This window comes from Bufo gargarizans, chromosome 1 (assembly GCF_014858855.1).
Source record: "Bufo gargarizans isolate SCDJY-AF-19 chromosome 1, ASM1485885v1, whole genome shotgun sequence".
Classification (NCBI taxonomy): domain Eukaryota; kingdom Metazoa; phylum Chordata; class Amphibia; order Anura; family Bufonidae; genus Bufo; species Bufo gargarizans.
This window is the reverse complement of record NC_058080.1, coordinates 406,528,508-406,550,630: the sequence shown is the minus strand read 5'-3', so window position 1 is coordinate 406,550,630 and position 22,123 is coordinate 406,528,508. Positions and strand designations below refer to the sequence as shown.

Below are 22,123 nucleotides of genomic sequence, written 5' to 3'. Positions count from 1 at the left end.
AGATTTGCTTGGGGGCAACTCTCAAACATCTCTTGAAAGACCTGAAAATGGCTGTCTACTGATGGTCCTCATCCAACCTGACAGACTTGAAAGGATCTGCGAGAAGAGTGGTGAAAAATCCCCAAATCCAGGTGTGTAAACCTTGTGGCATCATATCCAAGAAGACGGGAGGCTGTAATTGCTGCCAAAAGGTGCTTTAACTAAGTACTGAGTAAAGGGTCTGAATACTTGTGTCAATGTACAAAATGTACAGTAATATTTTAGTTTTTCCCTTTTCAATAAGTTAGCAATGACTCCTAACATTTTGTTTTCACTTTCACAGTATGTGGAATTGAGTGCATAATTATGGGAAAAACAATTTTTTATTTTATTTTAGAACAAGGCATCAAACATAGGCCTAATAACAAAATGTAAAAACGGGCCTGAAGACTTTATGAAAGCATTGTGCACTGTAATTTATATGTACCTGAGAACAATGCCCAAAAATAATAAACTTTCTCCAGCCTAAAACAAGACCTCAGACAGCCGCATAAATGTAAAAAAAATGATGGCCACTGAAATGCACATGCAAAAATATAAACATTTTCCAGGTCATTAAGGCCTTTCTAAGCCTGCTATTTAAAGGGGCTAATTACTAATACCTCTGAATTGTTTTAGGAAACTTGTAAAGATGTTTCAAAATTTAGAGTTATCTTGTTTGAAATGTTACATTTTTACAGCAACTGGGTGACTAAAAATGGCATTTAAATAATTAAGAACGCTTAGCAATCTGAATTACTTACAATAGCTGTTGGTGTCGCTGCCAGCACACAGTACAGCACCAGAGGGGAAATGAAACTTTCATCCTCGGTCCCTGGGTATGGTTTCATTAGATTTCCATCCTGACAGAAGAAGCCTTGAATGTGCACTTGGAAAGTATCTGTGCACTCAAAGTAGTACGCAAGTAGAACAGTGCCAGCCATAATGACGAGCTGAAAGTAAAGCATATTAGGTTAAAATCCAGAAACCAAAAAGTCCTTAATGTGAGAATAAGCACCACCAAACAAGATTGTCCCCATCACTGGAGTGATCTTCTCATAACTAGAGCTGTTACATTGCAGTGTTGATGTATGGCATACAGTGTCTGATACATAAGCCTCTTGGCAAACCCACTTGAACCAAATGAATTGGTCTGAACGTCTGATCGAAGTCTGGCCTCTGCATGTTAACAGAAGGATATGTGCCTTGAGCAGCCGATTTATCAAAGGGCATAGTCATGTCTTTAATGAGGCAGATCAATGCAGCTAAGGGCAGCATCCACGTCACATTCTGTTGAAGCACTGTAACACCAAATACTAGGAAAAGATGTAAGAACCTGTATATAGAAAACTGGCATTTCAGATCTGATGTCACAGCTACAACTCACCTCTTTAAAAGAGGAATTTCATGTATCGTATAATAAATGAATACATTAAATACCACATCATTCTACATGGCTGATGAAAAACTGAATTAAAATAGATTATATTTTTGTTCTCATCATTAATAGGCAAATCGTGGACAGGCTCTAAGCACATTTGCATTGCGTTTTCTATTTATAATGGAAACTTTACTGCAGTGCCATATCCGTGGTATGATGGATATCACTGGTGACCTATGGACCCCATCGACTAATAAGGGGGTCCACTAGGTTTCATTTTTTTGTATTTCTATTCTTCTTGTCAAATCGTACAGCGGATGTGATGTAGCAAACTAAAGATAACAGCTTCAAAAAACAAAAGCTCAATGAGTTACTAAGTAGAAGCATCATTAATTTAATAAAGTCAATTTGCAAAAAGACAGGTTCACTTCAATTATGAATGTACATGAAATGTCCTCAAAATACCTCCAAAAGAGTTGTCCCACAAAAAATATTCTATATTTTTAAAACCAGCACCTGGATCTGAATAATTTTTAACTGCATATTATTAAAAAGCAGCATAGCCAGTTATTTAATAAAATCAATTGGCATACCGCCACCTACTGTTTAGTTCCTTAATTGTCTGTTCATCTCTCTGAGGCAGACACAATTGCTCAGTTCCATGCTTTAATTGCCACCAGCCATATCTTCAGTTAGAAGATGTGACAGTTACAGGGAGAGAGCTGCAGCAGAAAGGTCAAGCCCCCTAAGCTGTGGTAGGGAGAGAGTTGTACAGAAAGGACATACCCCTGAATTGCCAGCTTAAAATAAATCTAGCGATTTTTTCAAAAGTTTGATTCGCTGATTTGCCGAATCAAAAAAATTTTTTTTGCTTTGTGACAAATTACTTCATCACAAAGCACATTTTTTTGTAAGTAGTGAGTGCTATGACAGGGAGCTGCGATAGCGCCACCCCGCGTTATTGTACCCCTCAGATATGTTCATAAATGATTGCGACATCTAAGTGTAAAAACTGTGTGAAATTAACATCATTTTTTTATTTTTATCAGACTTACTGCAACCCCAGAATTGCAAAGAAATCCAACACTGCTGATTTGTTTTGTGATTCTGGGGTATTGATAGATATTAAATCTGTAAAATGCTAAACTATGCTCCAGTCACTATATAATTGACATTACTAATCATATTATTTTAATAAGTTAGCTCAACACTTTTATATACTATTTTATTGGATTTTATATGTACATACATGTAATATACAATATTTTCTGTGGCAAATTTATATGCACGTTCCAGTTTCATAATGAATGTTGTACGCATTTTTTTGTATATGATTTACACATTATTGATTAATTGCACACTTTTGGTTTAAATATTTCCTACCTCATGTATAACATAAAGGTTAAAAAAGTCCTTTGTCAGGAAAAAGGGTGAATAAGTCATTTTGCTTTCACGATACAGTGGTCCCTCAAGTTACAATATTAATAGGTTCCTGGCGACCACTCTATGGAAAACTAATAATTCATTCCAAAGCCCCAAAATATTGCCCCAAAATAAAAGAGTCTGAGAATTTAAAGGGAATGTGTCATCAGAAAATTATGTATTGTTTAAATCAACTTTTTAGGTGCATATTTAAAAAAAAGTTTGATAAAAATACTAAAGTCCTACAGTTTTTGCAATAACCACTAAGCCTAATAATAGACACCACTTCTTGGTAACTTGCAAAACTTTGGTGAATAACTTTGGCCATCAATTTTTAAACTTTAAAAACATTTTAAAACATGAATCTGATGTCGTTTCAGTGCCGACTGGTACCTCGGTAACAAAGACAACTTCGGACGCCTGTTCTAAAATGGTTTTGAAGTTTAAAAATCAAATCCTGAAGTCCCACAAGACTTTTATGATAACTTACTTCGCCTTGAAGGAGCCCATTTATTTGAATGCTGTATGGAGACAAATCTCTGTACAGCATTCAAACAAAGTTTTGACTGAAGCGACTTCGGATCTACGATCTGAAGCTCACATCGCTCAACACTAATTATCATCACAGATGGGATTGCAATAACAGGTCACACCTCTATATATATATATATATAGCTATCACAAAATCCACCATTCACAATAGGTGATATCACAGCTTATCTACTCCCTCCTGACCTCTGTACAGATCACCCAGAATGCCTACAAAACTCCCTCATAGAGTTAAGGAGGTCCCCTCCTGTCCATTGTGTATATGGCCCATGGTGGGTGCTGTAAAGCATGCAGTATCTCTAAATGCTGTTAACAACTGCTCAGGCAAAATGGCTGCTGCCACACTCGTGTTCAGGAAACAGAATAAAAAATCGACAACCATAACATAAAAGCAGATTAGAAAATAAGGATATGTTTCCCTATCTGGTTCAAACCAGAACAAAAGAATTATATGTAACACTTTCCATTAAAAAAATAAGACAGATAAAGTGAGTCCTTACATAAAGTGTTACATAGAGATTATGTAAGCTGTAAAACACTTTGATGATGAGGTCTTGAACTTCTTCAGGATCTTGCAGAGCACACAGAGTACATGAAAAATAAAATGGTGATACCCTCACCTGACATCCAATGGAGACCTTCATCCTGATAAGAGGGCATTACAAGACATGTAGTACCGTACTTTACTGTAAAGAGATGCTACCTGGTGTTTTACAATAGAAAAAGCCATGTCAATTGGTTGGCTTCAAGTCTGAGGCATTGTATGTGGAGTCTACTGTCAACTTATGATGGCGCAGGAAAGACCATTGTAAGTTTTTGTAAGCTGTTACTGTGAAGCAGGTAAGCAAGTTGAAGATGAAATGATTTCCAAAAGGCATAAAGTTAAAGATGACACAAACAATTTTCTTATTTTCATCTTTTACATTTTAAAAATAACAAAAAAGAAAAAAAAAGGTACCGAAGCAAAACTGTGGGCACCCTGCAATGGTTAGTACCTGGCAGCACCCCTTTGGCAAGTATCTTGTAAATGCTTTTTGTAGCCAGCCAAGAGTCTTTTTTTCAGTTGATATTAAGTTTGCTTCCTGAATTTGCTGGAATTTCATTGAATCCATTCTTCCCTCTACCAGTGAAATGTTCCCTGTGCCATTGGCTGTAACACGACCTCAATCATGATTGATCCACCCAATGCTTAATGGTTGGCAAGGTGTGCTTTTCATGAAATTCTGTGCCCCCTTTCCTTCAAAAATACCTTTGCTTATTGTGGCCAAATATTTGACCTCACAGGATGCAGGAGAGGTTTTCTTCTGATTACTTTTTCATGTGTGAACAGTGGAACAATGTACCACAACTCCAGATTCTGCTAAATCTTCCTGAAGGTCTTTTCCAGTAAAGTGGGGGTTCTGATTTGCCTTTCTATAAATCCTACAAGCAGCTGTCAAGGAAATTTGTCTTGGTCTTCCAGACCTTTTCTTGACCGCCACTGTTGCTGTTAACTGACATTTCTTAATTACATTTCGAATTGAGGTAATGGAAACCTGAAACTACCTCAAAAGGTGCAAGCTGAAGGTTTTACTCATGGCCCTCAAGTCCCTAGATCTGAACATCATTGAAAATCTGTGGATAGATCTCAAAAGAGCATTGCTTGTAAGACAGCCCAGGAATCTCACAGAACTGTAAGATTTTTTTGCAAGGAAGTATGTAACAGATGAAAATCCTTCCAGCAAGAATTGAAACTACAAAAACATTTAAAAGCTGTGATGCTCAAACTTTTGCTCTAGGCCCTTTGCATGTTTTTTGTTATCCGGAAAATGTAAAAGATGAAAATAAAAAAATGTTTTTGCCTAAAAAGGAAATGTGTCATCTTTAACTTTATGGCCTTTGGTGATCTTTTCATCTTCAACTTGCTTAACTGTTTACAGTAAGAGTAATTTAGACCAAGGGTGCCCAAACTTTTGCATGCCACTGTATGTATTTTTTTTTTTTTTTAGCATTGACCTAAGTGTGCAGTGAATACTTCTACAGTAGATGTCAGCAGAGAGTCATAAAATCAGATGAAACAATATACATAATAAAGATTTTTGGGGGATAAATGAAATAACTGAAATAGTATTAACAATACAGATATATACATTTGGCCTACAATACTAATTACCTTTAAAAAAAAATAACAATTAGCAATATTATCTGTCTGTAAACTGCAATTCAGCTGTGGGTCTCTGAAGTTCCAATATTTGCAATGACTAGCACAAGCTTTAGGCTGCAATTAAGATAATTGTTTGGCACGCACACCTTCTATATTGTGTGTTCTGAGCAGTGATGCGACAGTGCCCCATTCTTGTGGAGGATCACCAATCAAGATATTTTTATGTTTTTCTTCAAGTTCTCTGAATAGACTCACTCTCTACTAATGTTAACCTAGGAGGAATTTGATCCGAGTAAATACAAATCATTCTGACACAGATTCTTCCCCTTAAGATATGGCATTTAACAACATTTAACTGACACTGTTTTGTATTCCACAAGAAGTACAGTAAGATGTACAGATAGCAAAAAAATATAAAAATTAAAAACTAAAGCACAAAATGAAATCAGTAAAATTTAGTGAGCACATAAGAAAAATAACTTTGCATTACAGTCTTTACACATATAAATTCTCTAATGGTGTTTTTCATGCCAGAATATATTCATGTATTTTTTAAGGGCACCATTATTATTTTGCTGTGTTTTTTTGTGGTGTTTTTATTTTATATGGCTGTGTGAACTGCTTTTTTCTGGCTTTAAAAGAGATGATGTTAAAGAGATGTAAAAACGCCTGAGCTCCAACATGCTGCATTTTTGAAAAGCACCAGAAAGACACCTAACTAACAAAATGATTTGTGTGGTATTTCCCATACATATTCAGCTAATGTCTGGACCTGGCATTTATACTACAAACAAAAAATGCAAAAAAAAGGCAGCTACAAAAAAAATGAAAAAGTGCTGAAAAACACCACTAAAAAAATCTTGGGGATAATTTACCTTGAGGGAAATATTTGAAGTCAGTTTTCCCTGAGTCTGCATTGGTGTACTTGGTGTGCCAAATATATCAAACAGGCACAGCACACGTTATTTGTTAGATTTGGCCCATCTTTAAACCTAAGAACCGCTTCACATATATCAGTTGTGTCTAGCCAATTGTTTAATACTGGGAGCTAGACACAACTGATATAGGTACACAGCACTTCAGTTCTAGCATCTCTACATTGATAATGCTAGACAGTAAAACAGAGCAAGAAGCATTTTTCTGTCCGGCACTAATTTGAAATCTGGCATTTCAACTGATGTATGATAACGATGGGATCAGTTATGGCTTCAGGTCCCCTCCGGTTTCACATCGTACGGGAAGTGAACCAAATCAAATATGTGAAGAGGCCCTAACCATTTTAACTAGAAATTCTATCCCAGTGTTCTGCACCATGCCCTACTGAAGTGGCTTTGGGACTTTTTTGTAACTTTAAAAAAATAATAATACAGTCATAAACCTGGAGTGAAACTTCCCCATCTACTTTTAAAAGTGGTGTAAAATGCAAAAAGCCACATAAAAAATGTCGCTCAACTAACCCCAAAATGTTGCAAAAGCACTATTTCACTACTTTTTTAAAACATAATTCTGGAGTGCAGGGCTTGATTAATTCTCCCCATATGTGAAAACACCTAAGGTTTCTTTTTACACAAGACCAAACAATCCTAAGGCATGTCTTTAAGGCTTTGAAAGAGATACAAAGACATGGAGGGAACATAGCTTAAAACATTGTGCACACTAACAGCAAGTGTTCCATTTATAGTGGAGTCTCGAAAGCTACTATACTTGTAACTGGGCCTACTAGTACTAGGGAATAGTTGGACACGAGGATTATAATATTTACACATTTATTGCGATTGGAACAATAATTTGACAAAGGGCTATAGATATCAAGATTAGGGACCAGCGCCCTGTGGGAGATACCCTGACCTATAACTGTTGGTACAAGCCAATCTTCTGCAACCTTTTGTGCCTCCACCGATGACCACAGGAGCCATCACCTACCATCTGGAATACCAGAGTGCCTGAAACAATTAATGGTGATTTTGTTGATTTAGAAGATTATTTAATGTGAAATTTCTAGGATCTAAAAGTAAGAGGAACATAAAAAGAAGAAAAGCAAAAATCCAATGGGTTGCTTTAGGTTAACGACTTAATGTTATGGTTCAAATCCTAAGTTTTAGATGTTAAATCCTTCAAGCTGAGAATAGGTTTAGAAGAGAGGTTAACTGGGCAGTTTAGTCTTTGGACAAGAGAATTGTATGCATATCATATGACTTATAAAGCATGCTTATCCAAAAACAATCATATGTGTTTCATATGCATTGGGAAGTTAGGACAACTGTCTAATACAGGTTAGTGTGGGCACCTACTTTGCATGTAAGTCCCTGTTTTCTATAGCAGTGGCCCTGGTAGCTGAACATGTGCATGGTCTCATTAAAATACTTTATTTTTTGTGTTTTTGCAACATTTTCCCCCATAAACTGTTGTGGCCAGATGTTAGCTTAAATTCAACAGAGAAATATAATAAGCACTACGAACAGTGCATTTTCTTGGTGTTTTGCCTCAAATTTGTCAATTTTGATATGTTATTTGGGAAGATGTCTTTTTTTCAAAATGCAACATGTGACCTTGCCTATTTTTGCAGCATTTCTGGCACAGACTGCAGCACAAAGTTTTTTTGCGCCATGATCTGCGACTTTTTTTTTTCCTGCTCATGCCAGATCTAAAAACGGGGACATGGCGTGAGCAGGGAAGGGGACGGGCCAATAGGCCCGTCTCATATATCATTTTCTACACCTATTTTAGGCATAGAAAATAGTCTAAATTTAAGCCAGCAAGGAAGCTGTCATAGATTTAGACCAGCAGTGGATGTGCATAAGTTATTAGAGGTCGGCGCCTCTTCATAACTTCGGCAGCTCCACCTAGAGCACATAGGGTTATTAAGACCGGTATCTAAAATTCAGGTCTCACTAATTGAACCTTAAATCTTTACCTGCTAAAGACACCAGGGTTTTTATATAGAAAAACCTACCAGTATAAAATTAAATAAGCCCTTTAGGGTATACTAAAAAGTAATTAAGATCTTACTTCTATGCTTAGCTATGATCTCATTACAGTGCCTGCAGCCTGAGGCTGCACTACTGAGTGATTCTAGTGACAATAGATCACTCTCTGAATACTGCCAGTCTTTTTGTCATAGAGTCTGTAGGGGGAATTTATCATGAGGAGAATATTTAAAGTCTGCTTGAGTCTGGCGTACCTATTGCCACATTTATCAAATGTCTCATGTTTGATAAATGTATCTTATCCTTAAACCTAACACTTTAGTCTACAAAAGACCCTCCAGTTTTCCTAGTCCATTCTCCTACTGGAATGAGATTTCATCTCTTTAAAAAAGTATAATTTATAAATCTAAAGTGAAATGCATTAACATAGCTAACCTACTTTCCCACCCACATTTAAAAAAAGTCACAAAATGTTTGCGCAAGTTAGCCCAAAAAGTCTCAAAAGCCCTACTTTGTGATATTTGAAAGACAGAATTGTAGAGTAAAGGCATGATAAATCTGGGCCTTTGTGTTTATCAAAGTCACTTTTCTCCTGACTCCAGTGCTGTGTGTGTATATGTGAAAACATTGATATATTTGGTGATCTGGAGATATACGCGGGGCCAGATTTATCATTTCTCTGACAGCTCACTCCACTTTCACATATGGCTAAAGTCAGTTTTAGCCAAGTCAGATTTATGATGGGCCCTTTAAGACTGTAATAAATGTGGTTTGACGGTAGCAGTTTATCCGTCAGAAAGCAGCTTTGCAAAAGTCGCACATCTTTACGAAAAAGTCGCACGTGTTAATGAAAAAGTCACATGGTCTATTAAAAAGTCTCATAAGATAAGCATGGTCCTCACTGGAGTGAAATTGCGACTTTTTTGCAACTTTTTTAATAGTCCCAATAGTAAAGCTGTCTATAGATTCATATACATAAGAAAACACGCCCACTTTCAGAAAACTGGCGAGCATAGTGCAGAGCAGAAAAAAGTCGCAAATTTGTGCGCAGTTTTAGCGTTTGCGCATTTTTTGGGGACTTTTTCACTCCATTATTCTGACCTAAGCTAATGATAAATCTGGCCCACGGTCTTTACCACAATATTGCCCTTAAAGGGAGTCTGTCAACAGGAAATTCACAGTTAAACCAGGTACAATACATAGCTCAGCTAAATGTAGTGATACCTTCCACTAAGCGATCAGTTGCTTCCTTCTGGATAAAAAGTACTCTTAATCCATATACAAATGAGCAGTTAAGTGCACCAAGGGCTGGTCCAAGCCACTTTGTGCATACTTGCCCTTACTGTTTCCTCTGACAGCCCCTCCCTCTTCTTGATTGACAGAGCCAGGTGAGATGACTATGTAGGAACCTGGCCCTGTCAATCAAGAAGGAGAGGGAGTGTCTGCTAGAGGAATTAGGAGGAGCAGGGATTGACAGTTGGCTTGGGCCCACCCTTAGTGAACATAACTGCTCGTATGGATAAAAACAACTTTTTTCCAGAAAGAAGCAACAGATTACTCAGTGAAAGGTATCATTACATCCAGCTGAGCTAGTCCTACAAAACATCATACCTAGTTTAAAGGGGTTATCCCATGATTGATGTAAAAAATAAAAATCTCACATCATACAGTACATGACAATCTCTTTCTAACAAAGCTAGAACAAGCCCTGTACCTCACATGGATCCAGAGATCTCCCCATCCATTGCTCTGCTGGATTTATATCAAGCTGGTAGATTTTGTGCTGGTGTAGCTCGGGGGGGGGGGGGGGGGGGGGGGGGTTGTTATTATTCTGTAGCTCTCTCCCTATCACAGCTCAGGAGGCAGTTAAAGGATGAAACTGAGCATGTGCGGCTTCTCAGTGAGCAGGACAAAGAAATAATAAAAAGAACAAACAGCAGGTGGCGCTATACAGATACATTTTATTAAATAATTCAGTGGCTATGCTGAATTTTTAATTACTGTATATGTAATTACAAAAGTATTCAGATCCAGGTGCTGGTTTTAAAACTGTAGAACTTTTTTTAATTCGACAACCCCTTTAACAATAAGTTTCCTAGTGACAGACTCCCTTTAAAGAAAGGTAAAGGTTAGTCCTATGGGACTGTGGTGTGAGTGATATATGGTGTGAGGGTACTTACTTACTACATACTTCTTTCTTAACATTACATGAAACTTGTAGACACTTAAGTATTACATTAAGTTAAATACTTTTCTTGTTAACAGGACACAAAAGTTTGATCATTCAATTAAACTTGAATGTAACTACATAGTGCAGTAAGAAGGCTTTTAATGGAATTAAAAAAGGAGAATGGCAGCCAAGTCTTTTGGCAAAAAGCTCGCAGTCATACATTTGTGTGTCGTTCTGCACCATTCACTTCCAGGAAAACTTTTGAGAATTTCATAAACCTTTGACCACAGCTTTCATCAAACATGTCCAGCATAGAAAAGTGCATAAAGAAGCAGAAATAAAAGTAGTGGTCGCCAGCACAAAGCGAATATATTTACACAGCTGGATCCAAATTCTCCCTTTTTTGCCAGCAAACTAGCAAATTTAAATTGAATGTCATTAATAAAAAACTGCAGGCAAGTATTTCCTAATTTCAAAATGTACTATGCTTTTGCCCGTCATTATTTTACTGCAAATTACAGTACATGTCATATAAACATTGCAATGGAAAAATACAGAGCAAGGTCGAATCTTTGGTATGTGCATATTGACTTCTTGAGTATTAACATTGAAGCTAAGTTGTCGCTGCGGTAATCTAAGGGTGCGGCCACACGGTCATGTTTCTGCATACAATTTTGTAAACCAAAATCAGGAGTGAATTAAAAAAAGAGGCAAAGTTGTATCTGTCCTTTATACTTTCTCTCCTTTTATAGTCTACACCTGATTTTGACTTCTAAAACTGCATTTAGAAACTTGCTGTGTGGCCCTACCTTAAGTATGTGGCATAATTAGTAAAATACTTGTATACTTGTATTAGGCATATTTCAGGCGCAGATGGCGGCACAATGATTAGCTGAGCCGCTATCTGTGACTTCATCCCGCTCACCCCAGGTCTAAAATTGTGGCTGTTGTGTGGGCGGGAAAGGGGACAGGCCTGTCTCATTCACCATTTTCTAAGCTTTTTTTAGGTGTTGAAAATGGTCTACATGTAAGACAGCAAGGAAGCGGTCTTATATTTAGAACTGGCGCTGGATGCGCCGATGTTATGGAGAGGCTGGCACTTCTTTATAACTTTGGCAGATACCCTGCCACCATACGGCTTTTAAGTCTTAATAAAATCGCCCCTTTGTGTTAAGCTTGACTTCTTGCCAAGCATGTTGAAAAAAGTGTAGAAAACCTGCATGCCCTACTTTTAGACAGATTTTTGGTACAGACACATTAGTAAATCTAGGCTACAGATTTCCCACAGGTCCTGGCCTCCATCTTTTTGATGGAGTGCTCCAAATAAATAGTGGTAACCTCCGTTGCTTGTCAGCGCAGAAGCTTCAGGACGTGATGACGTGAGGACGTCACGTCGCGCCCCCCCGCCTCCTCTCCACCGCCTGGATGCCCGGCTGAAGCGCTGCTGCTGACGGCGTCCTCCATCCCCGCTTGCCGCCCCCTGGGTCGGGGCCTCCTCCGGGTCGGTGCACGTGTGGGTCAGGACGATCTAAGCTGAGGTGAATTTGCCTCCGCTCACTCCCACCTGGGCCGCGCTGACGAACTGCGGATGCGGGTGTTTCCCGGCTGTCTGTGCTACTGACACCTGCTGGGTGAGTGTGCCGTGACCATGGGTGCACTGGATGGAGTGGTGGTGGCGATCCAGCATGTGGTCTCTCTTCGGGGCTTCTTTTGAGGAGTGCTTCTGCCTGAGCATGTCTCTGTGAATGGTGCAGTGAAAAAGGGGAAAAGTTACCACTATTACATCCCTGCTGCAGAAGGTTCATATGCTGCCGAGACACCAGGGGTGAAAAATGGCACTTGAGATGCTCTGAAGTGCCGGAAGATTTGGACCCCCCCGCATGGTATTGATGTGATGTTTCTAACGCCTGTTTGCAGTTGGTGAAGCTCCGGACTCCCCCGCTACGGCCCCAATTTGATGTTTTCAACGCCCGTCTGCAGTTGCTGATCCTCAAGAGGAGCGTCTCTGTCCACTGTCTGGGTAATGTCAGCTTGGGGGTGAAGATTGGTGAGAGCGATCTTTTACTTTTCTACTTTATCGGCAATACGAACTAACGGCCTAATACAATTGAGCATTTGATATTGGAGTATCTACTAGCTAACCCACTAACTTACTAACTGTCTCTACGCTAATATGCTATCCTAGTGAATACGAATGACTAGATGCAGAAGACGTGGTCATATATAGTAACGAATTAAATGCGTGAACAGATATCCCATTTGAAGATAGATTGGGATGTCGCTGGCTGCGTGCTCTATGTGACGATCTAGGCCATACGATATATGGTTACGATGCCAGAGGTCCCAGGAGTAAGGGCTAAGTTAGGAGAGAGCTGAATTATTTTTTTTTTGTTTTGCTGTATTTGGATATTTTGGTATTTGAGTGGGAGGGGGTGGAAGTTTGGCATTGTTTATGTATTTTATTGTGGTGTTTTTTCTGTGTAGTGTTGGTACTGCGCCTTCCCGGGTGCTACTTACGGGGGAGGTCGCAGTAATGCCTCCAAAGGGAGTAAATAGAAAATCTATAGGTACCTCCTCGCCGGGAAGAGGGAAGGGTAGTAACACAGTAACTGGTTTGGAAAAATATCTCAAATCTCCACCAAAAAAGAGCTTGTCACGGGCAAATAAGGAAAGCCAGAAGGAAGTGGGGGACCCACCGGTATTTGTGGACCAGGGGGGGAGAGACAGGAGGTTGAGTAGTGGAGAAGGGATGGAGGAGAGAATAAACATAGTAGATGGGAAGCTGTTAGAAATTTTGGAAGCGGTGCAAAAATCGAATCATAGCCTAGAGGAGCTGACCCTCAAGATTGCGTCAGTACAGGTGGATCTCTCCTTTATAAAAGAGGATATGAATAGAGTTAGGGATAAGGTTAAAGAGCTGCAAATATCCGCGGGAAGTATGAAAAAGGATCTAGAAGGAGTAAAAAAAAGAGTGGAGAGGATGGATGGGGAAAAGAAGTCCCTCTTAGAATTACTACAATGGAAGACTTATCTAGGAGATCAAACATCAGGTTAGTGGGATTCCCTGAGGGGGTGGAGGGAGAGGACCCAACAGGGTTCACCCAGCAGTGGCTACAGGAAACTTTTAAAGATGAGGGTTTATCTCAATGGTTTGTAATAGAAAGAGCACACCGGGGAGACCCCCTCCAAAAGGGAGCCCACCTAGGGCAATTTTGGCAAGAATACAAAGCAGTAGGGATAGAGATGTAATAATGAAAAACAAAAGAAAGATGCAACAAATGGAGTTTAATGGAAACAACATCGAGATATATCCAGATTACTCCAGAGTAACACAGTTAAAAAGGCGTGAGTTCAAAGAAGTTAAGAAGAGATTAGCGGCAGCCCAGATACAATATGCCCTGATATACCCTACTAAACTTCGCGTTATATATCGCGATCAGGTTAGTTTTTTTGGGACCCCGGAGGAGGCAGTGGAGTGGTTGGACGCCAAAGGTATAGGAACATGAAAGAAAAGGAATAAGCAGGGCGTCAGATGGGTTGTGGGGAGGAAGGGTGAGGGCAGGAAGGGGCTGATTGTAAGAGGTGGGAGAAATGTTCTATTTCTACCGACCAGGTGGGGGGGGGATGGGATAAGGGGGGGGAAAGGGAGAGGGAAAGGGAGGGGAGGAGGATGGGTAAGGGGAGGGAATGGTTGTCCTGTGGGGTTTGGGGATGAGGAAAAACAAAAATCTAGTGGGAGGCACTCATGAGTAGGATAATTACATGGAACGTACGTGGACTGGGAGATAAAGTTAAAAGAGTTATGGTGTTTGATGCTGTTACTAGACACCTCCCGGCCATCGTGGGATTAACAGAGACACATAATACAAAGGATAAGATAAACTTACTCATGAGGAAATGGGCAAAGTATCAATATCATTCCTGTTTTTCTACCTATTCATGTGGCGTCAGTGTATATGTCCATCATAGAGTGGATTACCTCCCACTGGATCAGAAGATTGATGATAGGGGAAGATATGTATTTCTCCACTGTCAATGGAATGGTATAGTCTGTGTATTAGCTTTCGTGTATATACCACCACCTTTCTCCCTTTATGTTATTCATCGTCTAGTGGAGTTTGCAGATTCAAGAGGGAAGTGTCCCATACTAGTAATGGGAGATTTCAACAGTGTAATGAATAGTAAGCTAGATAGATACTCAGTGACATCAAACGACAAATATGATATAAGTCAGCCAACACTTCTCAAAAGAATAACCCAGGAACTATCATTGATAGATGTGTGGAGATATCTGTACGATGACAAGCGAACATACTCATGTTTTAGTCATGGGAGTAAGACAATGTCAAGAATAGATATGGCATTAGTTAGCCCAGAACTGATAGGCCAGATCTCTAAAATGAAGTATGAGGTTAACAGCATCTCAGACCACTCCCCGGTGAGCCTGACATTTAAAACTAACGTTAGGCCAAAAAGAAGAGAGTTTCGGCTGAATCCGCATTGGCTAAACCTGATAAATAAAGATGAGGGTATAATTGCTGATATAGAGGAGTACTGGCAAATTAATTTAGGGTCCACACAAATAGGGTATGTATGGGATGCATTTAAAGCATTCCTACGGGGTATCCTCGTGGGAAGAATCAAGGGCCTAAAAATGGAATTTGCCAAAAAGGAGAAAGAGCTGGGGGATAAAATAAAAAAAATAGAAGAAGAGCTCTTGGAAAATAAATCCCTCGAAATGGCGGCTCAGTTACAAGAGGCCAAAATATCATTAAAAAATTATCTGGTAGATAAGGCACAACAAAGAGTTTTTTTTGAAGGGGCCCGGTATTTCATGGAATCGGGGAAGCCGGGGAGATTGCTGGCCACACTTGTACATAATCAAAAAGGGGAGAATATAATTAAGTGTGTTGAGAGGAGAGATGGGGGGATAACATCCGACCCGGGAGGGATAGAGCAGGAATTCGTCAAATACTATAGGGACCTTTACTCCTCGGAGGGAAGGGGGGGTTGTGAGGATATAGAACTCTTCTTGAAGGATGTGCGGCTCCCCAGACTCTCGGAGGAGGATAGGGAACTATTGAATGGATCTATAGAACTGGACGAACTTCGGGATACTTTGAAATCTATAAAGGGGAATACCAGTCCTGGGCTGGATGGTCTTCCCTTTGAGATTTATAGAAGGTACGGAGATGTCACTCTTCCAGTTCTCCTGCAGGTTTTAAACGACGCAATGGACAGGGGTGAACTTCCAGCCTCCTTTTCGGAGGCTGTAATAACCCTGATAGGGAAAAAGGGGAAGGATGAGAGAAGGGTGGACTCCTATCGCCCCATCTCTCTTCTCAACACTGATTTCAAAATATGTGCTAAGTTGCTGGCAAATCGATTAAAAAGAGTTATAGGGAAAATAATACACCCAGATCAATCGGGTTTTGTGCCAAAACGTCAGGTTCAAACGAACATCCGTCGGGCATTGTTAAACATTCAGATGGGTGGCGAGGGTGCCCACTCCATCCTGTCATTGGACGCTGAGAAGGCGTTTGACAGGGTGGAGTGGGCATACCTCTGGAAAATAATGCATGAGATGAACTTAGGGGAAAAATTTATTAGATGGGTACAATTGTTGTACCACCATTCGAAGGTGAGGATAAAAATAAATGGGGAGATATCGGAGCCAATAGGGTTACAGAGGGGAACTAGACAGGGGTGCCCACTCTCCCCATTATTGTTTGCTATATTTGTGGAACCGTTGGCATGTAAGGTGCGAGCCGACGATAAAATCAGAGGGTTTGGGGGAAGGGGGGCATCAGAGAAAATATGTTTATACGCGGATGATATTTTGTTTTTCCTGGACGGGGGGGCACAAATGTTGTCATATCTGATGGAGACAGTGAATCAGTTCGGACAAATTTCTGGTTTTAGGGTAAACTGGATGAAGTCGGTGCTGCTCCCAGTCGGCCACGAAATTAAGCGAAGGGATATAAATGTGAAGATACTAAAACCCACAGAAGCATTTGAATACCTTGGTATAAAAATTAGCTCCCGGGTTCAGGAGTATATAGAACTCAATATTTCCCCTCTGATTAAACGGGTAAAAAATAAAATAAGCACGTGGCAAAAACTATTGATGCGGCAGGCGGATCGAATCGCCATTATTAAGATGGTCCTGTTACCACAGATCCTTTATGTTATATCACCATGCCCGGTGTGGATAGGGGATCGCCTCTTTAAGGCACTGGAAGGAATGATAAACGACCTTATATGGGGGAAAAAAAAGGGTTAGGTTGAAACAAAAATACTTATGGCTGGATGAAGAAGATGGGGGTCTGTCGGTTCCCTGTTTCAGAGGTTATTATTATGCATCTCAGCTTCAATGGTTAATGACAGAGGATGACAGAATACGTTACTTCTTGATGGGTGAATTTGAAGGGCTCCAATACAATGTGATTAGTCTTCTGGAAACTGGGAGAATTAAATTGAAGGGTAGGAATTGTCCAATCAGTAAAATGATGCACTTAGTATGGGTTAAAGTTAAAAAGTTATTGGGAATAAATTTTTCACTAGAGTTTACCCCCATATGGGGGAATCTAAATTTAAGTGAGTTTCAGGGGTTGGATGATTATATTTTTTGGAAAAAAAATGGTATTAAGTATATCACAGATTGCGGTGGAAGGAAAGATTAGGGCATTAGAGGAAATGGAGCTTGGTATAGAACTGGATACTCTCACACGGTTTAGATATTTTCGATTAAAACATGCATTCGAGTCAACTAAAAATAAAGAGTATTTAGTTACGGAACACTCGGAATTTGCCGATTTCTGTAATTACAGTATCGGCAAGAAATTATCAATTTCACAGATATATAAAAAAATTAAAAGGGGATTAGGGGGGGTGACGAAATTTAATAGCGAAATTAAATGGGCACTGGAGGTGGATTCTAACACTTTAGATTGGAGATATATCTACAGAAGTATAAAAGGAAGCACATTATCGAGTAATTTTCGGTTGATACAGTTTTTTATCCTTCACCGAACCTATATTACCCCGTGGGTGTTGAATAGAATCTATAAAACAGAGGACTCCAGGTGTTGGAAATGTAAGGCAAATAACGCAGACTTTATACACCTGATCTGGTATTGTTCCCCCATGCAGGTTTTCTGGACTCAGGTCTTTCAGGAGCTTACCAGAACAACTGGGGGCTCCGTGCCACTAGAGATTTCGACCGCAGTGCTTGGATATATTAGGAAAAGTGGTTTGGAAAGAAAAATTAAAATGAAATGGACCAAAAACTTAATGTTGGCCCGGGTCGTAGTGGCTAGAGGGTGGGGAGCGGATAGACCCCCAAATATTGAAGAATGGAAAAACCTATGTGAAAGGGTGCAGAGATATGAATATGCCTGTAAAACAAATCGATAGGGAATGGAAACGGAATAGGTAATAAACCCCGGAAGATGGGTTAGGAAAGATGGATTAGATGGAAACCCCACAGGACAAACATAGGATAACCATAGGACAACCATAGGACAACCAAGGGAGAGCGGGGAGGGATAGGGGTGGGTGAGGAAGGGGATGGTAAATATTTTCGGATATGAGAAAAGAAACAGAATAAAAACTGGGATAGTTGACCGATATGATTAATGAAGAAACAGATTTTAAATGCTTGTAAACTTCTTATATTTGGTTAATATGTATGTTATCTGTTCTTTCTTATGAGATATATGGAAAACTATTTGTATGCTGAAAAACAAAAATAAAATTTAAAAAAAAAAAAAAAAAAAAAAACCTCCGTTGCTTGTAACATTTTACTACTCTACTCACCCGTTTCCAAGTTGTTCTGGATTTCCAAACTAAATGACTACTAATGGAGATCATTACAGTGCGCCATCTTTTTTTTAGCAACTTTTTGTCCTATTGGGAACAGCTGGCCCTGCAGGTCTAGCATTATGTTTGAATTAGGATAAACAGTGCTAAAGGTTTTATAACGTCAGATAGCATTGCAGTACACCAAATTGTGCAAGGAAAAAAGGAAAATAAGTTGGGGTAATAATAATAATTGTATGTTGCACAAACAACCAGAGCACTTCTAATAAATTTGGCTACATTTACAACTTCTCTAACTTGCAGCTTGTGAAGCAAATAATGAAATATTTATTTCACAAAATATTAGATTATCATTTCCATATATTTATTGCTTTAGAAGTAAAAAAAAGGGCTGTGTTCATGCTCTTATTAAATTCTGGCATCAGTTATCACAATAATAATGATAGTGGTTTGGAAGTAGCTAACCATCTTCTTGTTATATGAAGCCACACATCAACCAGAGTATAATTCTATGATCTCATTTAAAAATGGAAGTAATGAATAGAAATGTTTATCTGTCATGGATAGAGCTGGGGTCCTGGGTTTAAATCCAAACAAAGGAATCATCTACATGAAGTCTGTATGTTTGCATGGTTTTCTTCCCGGACCTCAAAAACATACCTATACTGTAGGTTATTTTTTAATTCAGATTGTGTGGTCCATGAAGAACAGGTAAAGGTTTGAATGATGGCAATCAGGATATATTGGAGCTATATAAAATAGTAGGATCTGGTGACAAAATGGTGTTTGGTAGCAGTATAGCTTCATTGTGTTAACTGAGTTTTCCAGGTTTGCATCAGCATTTTTAAAGTAATCATTTATGAAGATCACTATAATTATGTAATGTGTTCATTTTACTTTTATTTCTCCTATCTTCTTTGCTGGACTGTGACCATGCCCATGCAGTTCTTTCTTATTCCTGTAATATGTCCATGGATGTGTCAAACCAGCAGTAGGGGCAGTGATAGGGGAATGTACATACATACCAAAAGTTTGGACACACCTTCTCATTCAAAGAGTTTTCTTTATTTTCATGACTATAAAAATTGTAGATTCACACTGAAGGCATCAAAACTATGAATTAACACGTGGAATTATATACATAATGAAAAAGTGTGAAACAACTGAAAATATGTCATATTCTAAGTTCTTCAAAGTAGCCACCTTTTGCATTGATTACTGCTTTGCACACTCTTGGCATTCACTCGATTGGGTTCAGGTCCGGTAACTATGGAGACCAGGTCATCTGGCGCAGCACCCCATCACTCTCCTTCATGGTCAAATAGCCCTTACACAGCTTGGAGGTGTGTTTGGGGTCATTGTCCTGTTGAAAATAAATGATGGTCCAACTAAACGCAAACCGGATGGAATAGCATGCCGCTGCAAGATGCTGTGGTAGACATGCTGGTTCAGTATGCCTTCAATTTTGGATAAATCCCCAACAGTGTCACCAGCAAAGCACCCCCAAACCATCACACCTCGTCCTCCATGCTTCACGGTGGGAACCAGGCATGTAGAGTCCATCCGTTCACCTTTTCTGTGTCGCACAAAGACACGATGGTTGGAACCAAAGATCTCAAATTTGGACTCATCAGACCAAAGCACAAATTTCCACTGGTCTAATGTCCATTACTTGTGTTCTTTAGCCCAAACAAGTCTCTTCTGCTTGTTGCCTGTCCTTAGCAGTGGTTTCCTAGCAGATATTCTACCATGAAGGCCTGATTCACACAGTCTCCTCTTAACAGTTGTTCTAGAGATGTGTCAGCTGCTAGAACTCTGTGTGGCATTGACCTGGTCTCTGATCTGAGCTGCTGTTAACCTGCGATTTCTGAGGCTGGTGATTTGGATGAACTTATCCTCTGCAGCAGAGGTGACTCTTGTTCCTCATTTCCTGGGGCAGTTTCTTTGTAGCGCTTGATGGTTTTTGTGACTGCACTTGAGGACACTTTCAAAGTTTTCCCAATTTTTCGGACTAACTGAACTTCATTTCTTAAAGTAATGATGGCCACTCGTTTTTCTTTACTTAGCTGTTTTTTTCTTGCCATAATACAAATTCTAACAGTCGATTCAGTAGGACTATCAGCTATGTATCCACCTGACTTCTCCACAATGCAACTGATGGTCCCAACCCCATTTATAAGGCAAGAAATCCCACTTACTAAACCTGACAGGGCACTCCTGTGAAGTGAAAACCATTTCAGGTGACTACCTCTTGAAGCTCATCAAGAGAATGCCAAGAGTGTGCAAAGCAGTAATCAAAGCAAAAGGTGGCTACTTTGAAGAACCTAGAATATGACATATTTTCAGTTGTTTCACACCTTTTTGTTATGTATATAATTCCACATGTGTTAATTCATAGTTTTGATGCCTTCAGTGTGAATCTACAATTTCCATAGTCATGAAAATAAAGAAAACTCTTTGAATGAGAAGGTGCGTCCAAACTTTTGGTCTGTACTGTATATGTAACTAGCTGGGTGGCAGGGGCTATACGCTAGGTGAACATTGTTAGGGAAGGTGCTGGAGATGTTGCAGAGAAAGAAGAAGTGCATCATGGGTTTAGTTGGATACAGGAAGAGGAAGTGCTATGTACAGGATGGAAACAAGCAGAGAGACTTGCATTCACCCCTTCCTCCATTGTAGACATCCCCCCTTTGGCATTTCTCTTTTATAATGATCACACTATTACGTAATTCATGGGTTCGGTGGTTGATTGAAAAACGTCAGTTCCGGTTTGTAGGGTGTATTTACTCAGATTATATTGTCCAAAAATAGGAATAAAAAATAGCTAATTTCATACTAGGCAATTGCCTAGTTGTATATCATTGCATAAAGTATATAATTGCATATACATCTAGGCAATTGCTAAAGTACGAAATTTGCAATTTTTTATTCCTATTTTTGGACAATATAGATGAACCAACAATAGACATTTATGTCCTATACCAATCTAAGTAAATGCATACACCCTACAAACCGGAACTGACGTTTTTCAATCAACCACCGAACCCATGAATTACGTAATAGTGTGATCATTATAAAAGAGAAATGCCAAAGGGGGATGTCTACCACTGAGAAAGGGGTGAATGCAAGTTCCCCGAAACGCATCTGGTGCCACATCCCCTGCTATTTGTGACCAGATATATTTACCAACTATCGACTGCAACCGATCAGGACAAAGTGGGATTTAATATCTTCGAGAGTTACCTACGCGATCTGACGGCTAACACATAGAGGGACTGATCAATCACTGGCCCACGTGTTGAACAACAGCCTGCCAGTGTGGTTTCCATTAAGAAGAAACTCCTGATACCAAAGTGCTACAACATCGCCGGCACAACGCAGGGAGCGAAATGATCCCAAGGGACGGTAAAGTTCGTCACGATAGAAACTGGAATAAAGGTAAATAAGCAATCGCTTGCAAGCTGTTAAGTAGCGGGAGGTCACTACCCACCCTGTTTAAGCGGGACGCCACTTCATTCAGGAAAGTTTCACAATGATATTAACTAAAATTAATGTTTAAGGACGGATTGGTTTTGGTGGAATTAAAGGATAACTGTCACATTTAGAGCCTAATTTCAATTTTCATATATGTAGTTACTAATAACATGATATTCCAGAATCAGTTACTAATAGACTGACTTACCCCATATTTA

The 22,123-nt window shown here is 39.5% G+C and overlaps 1 protein-coding gene across 1 annotated transcript in view; it reads right to left on the bottom strand.

Annotated features, from left to right (window-relative positions):
* Nucleotides 1-22,123, bottom strand: part of LOC122932060 (phospholipid phosphatase-related protein type 1) — a 193,532-nt gene that overhangs the window by 89,883 nt on the left and 81,526 nt on the right. The window contains exon 3 of the mRNA XM_044286248.1: nucleotides 783-971. Coding sequence (XP_044142183.1) covers nucleotides 783-971 — 189 coding nt within the window. The remainder of the gene's footprint in view (nucleotides 1-782; nucleotides 972-22,123) is intronic.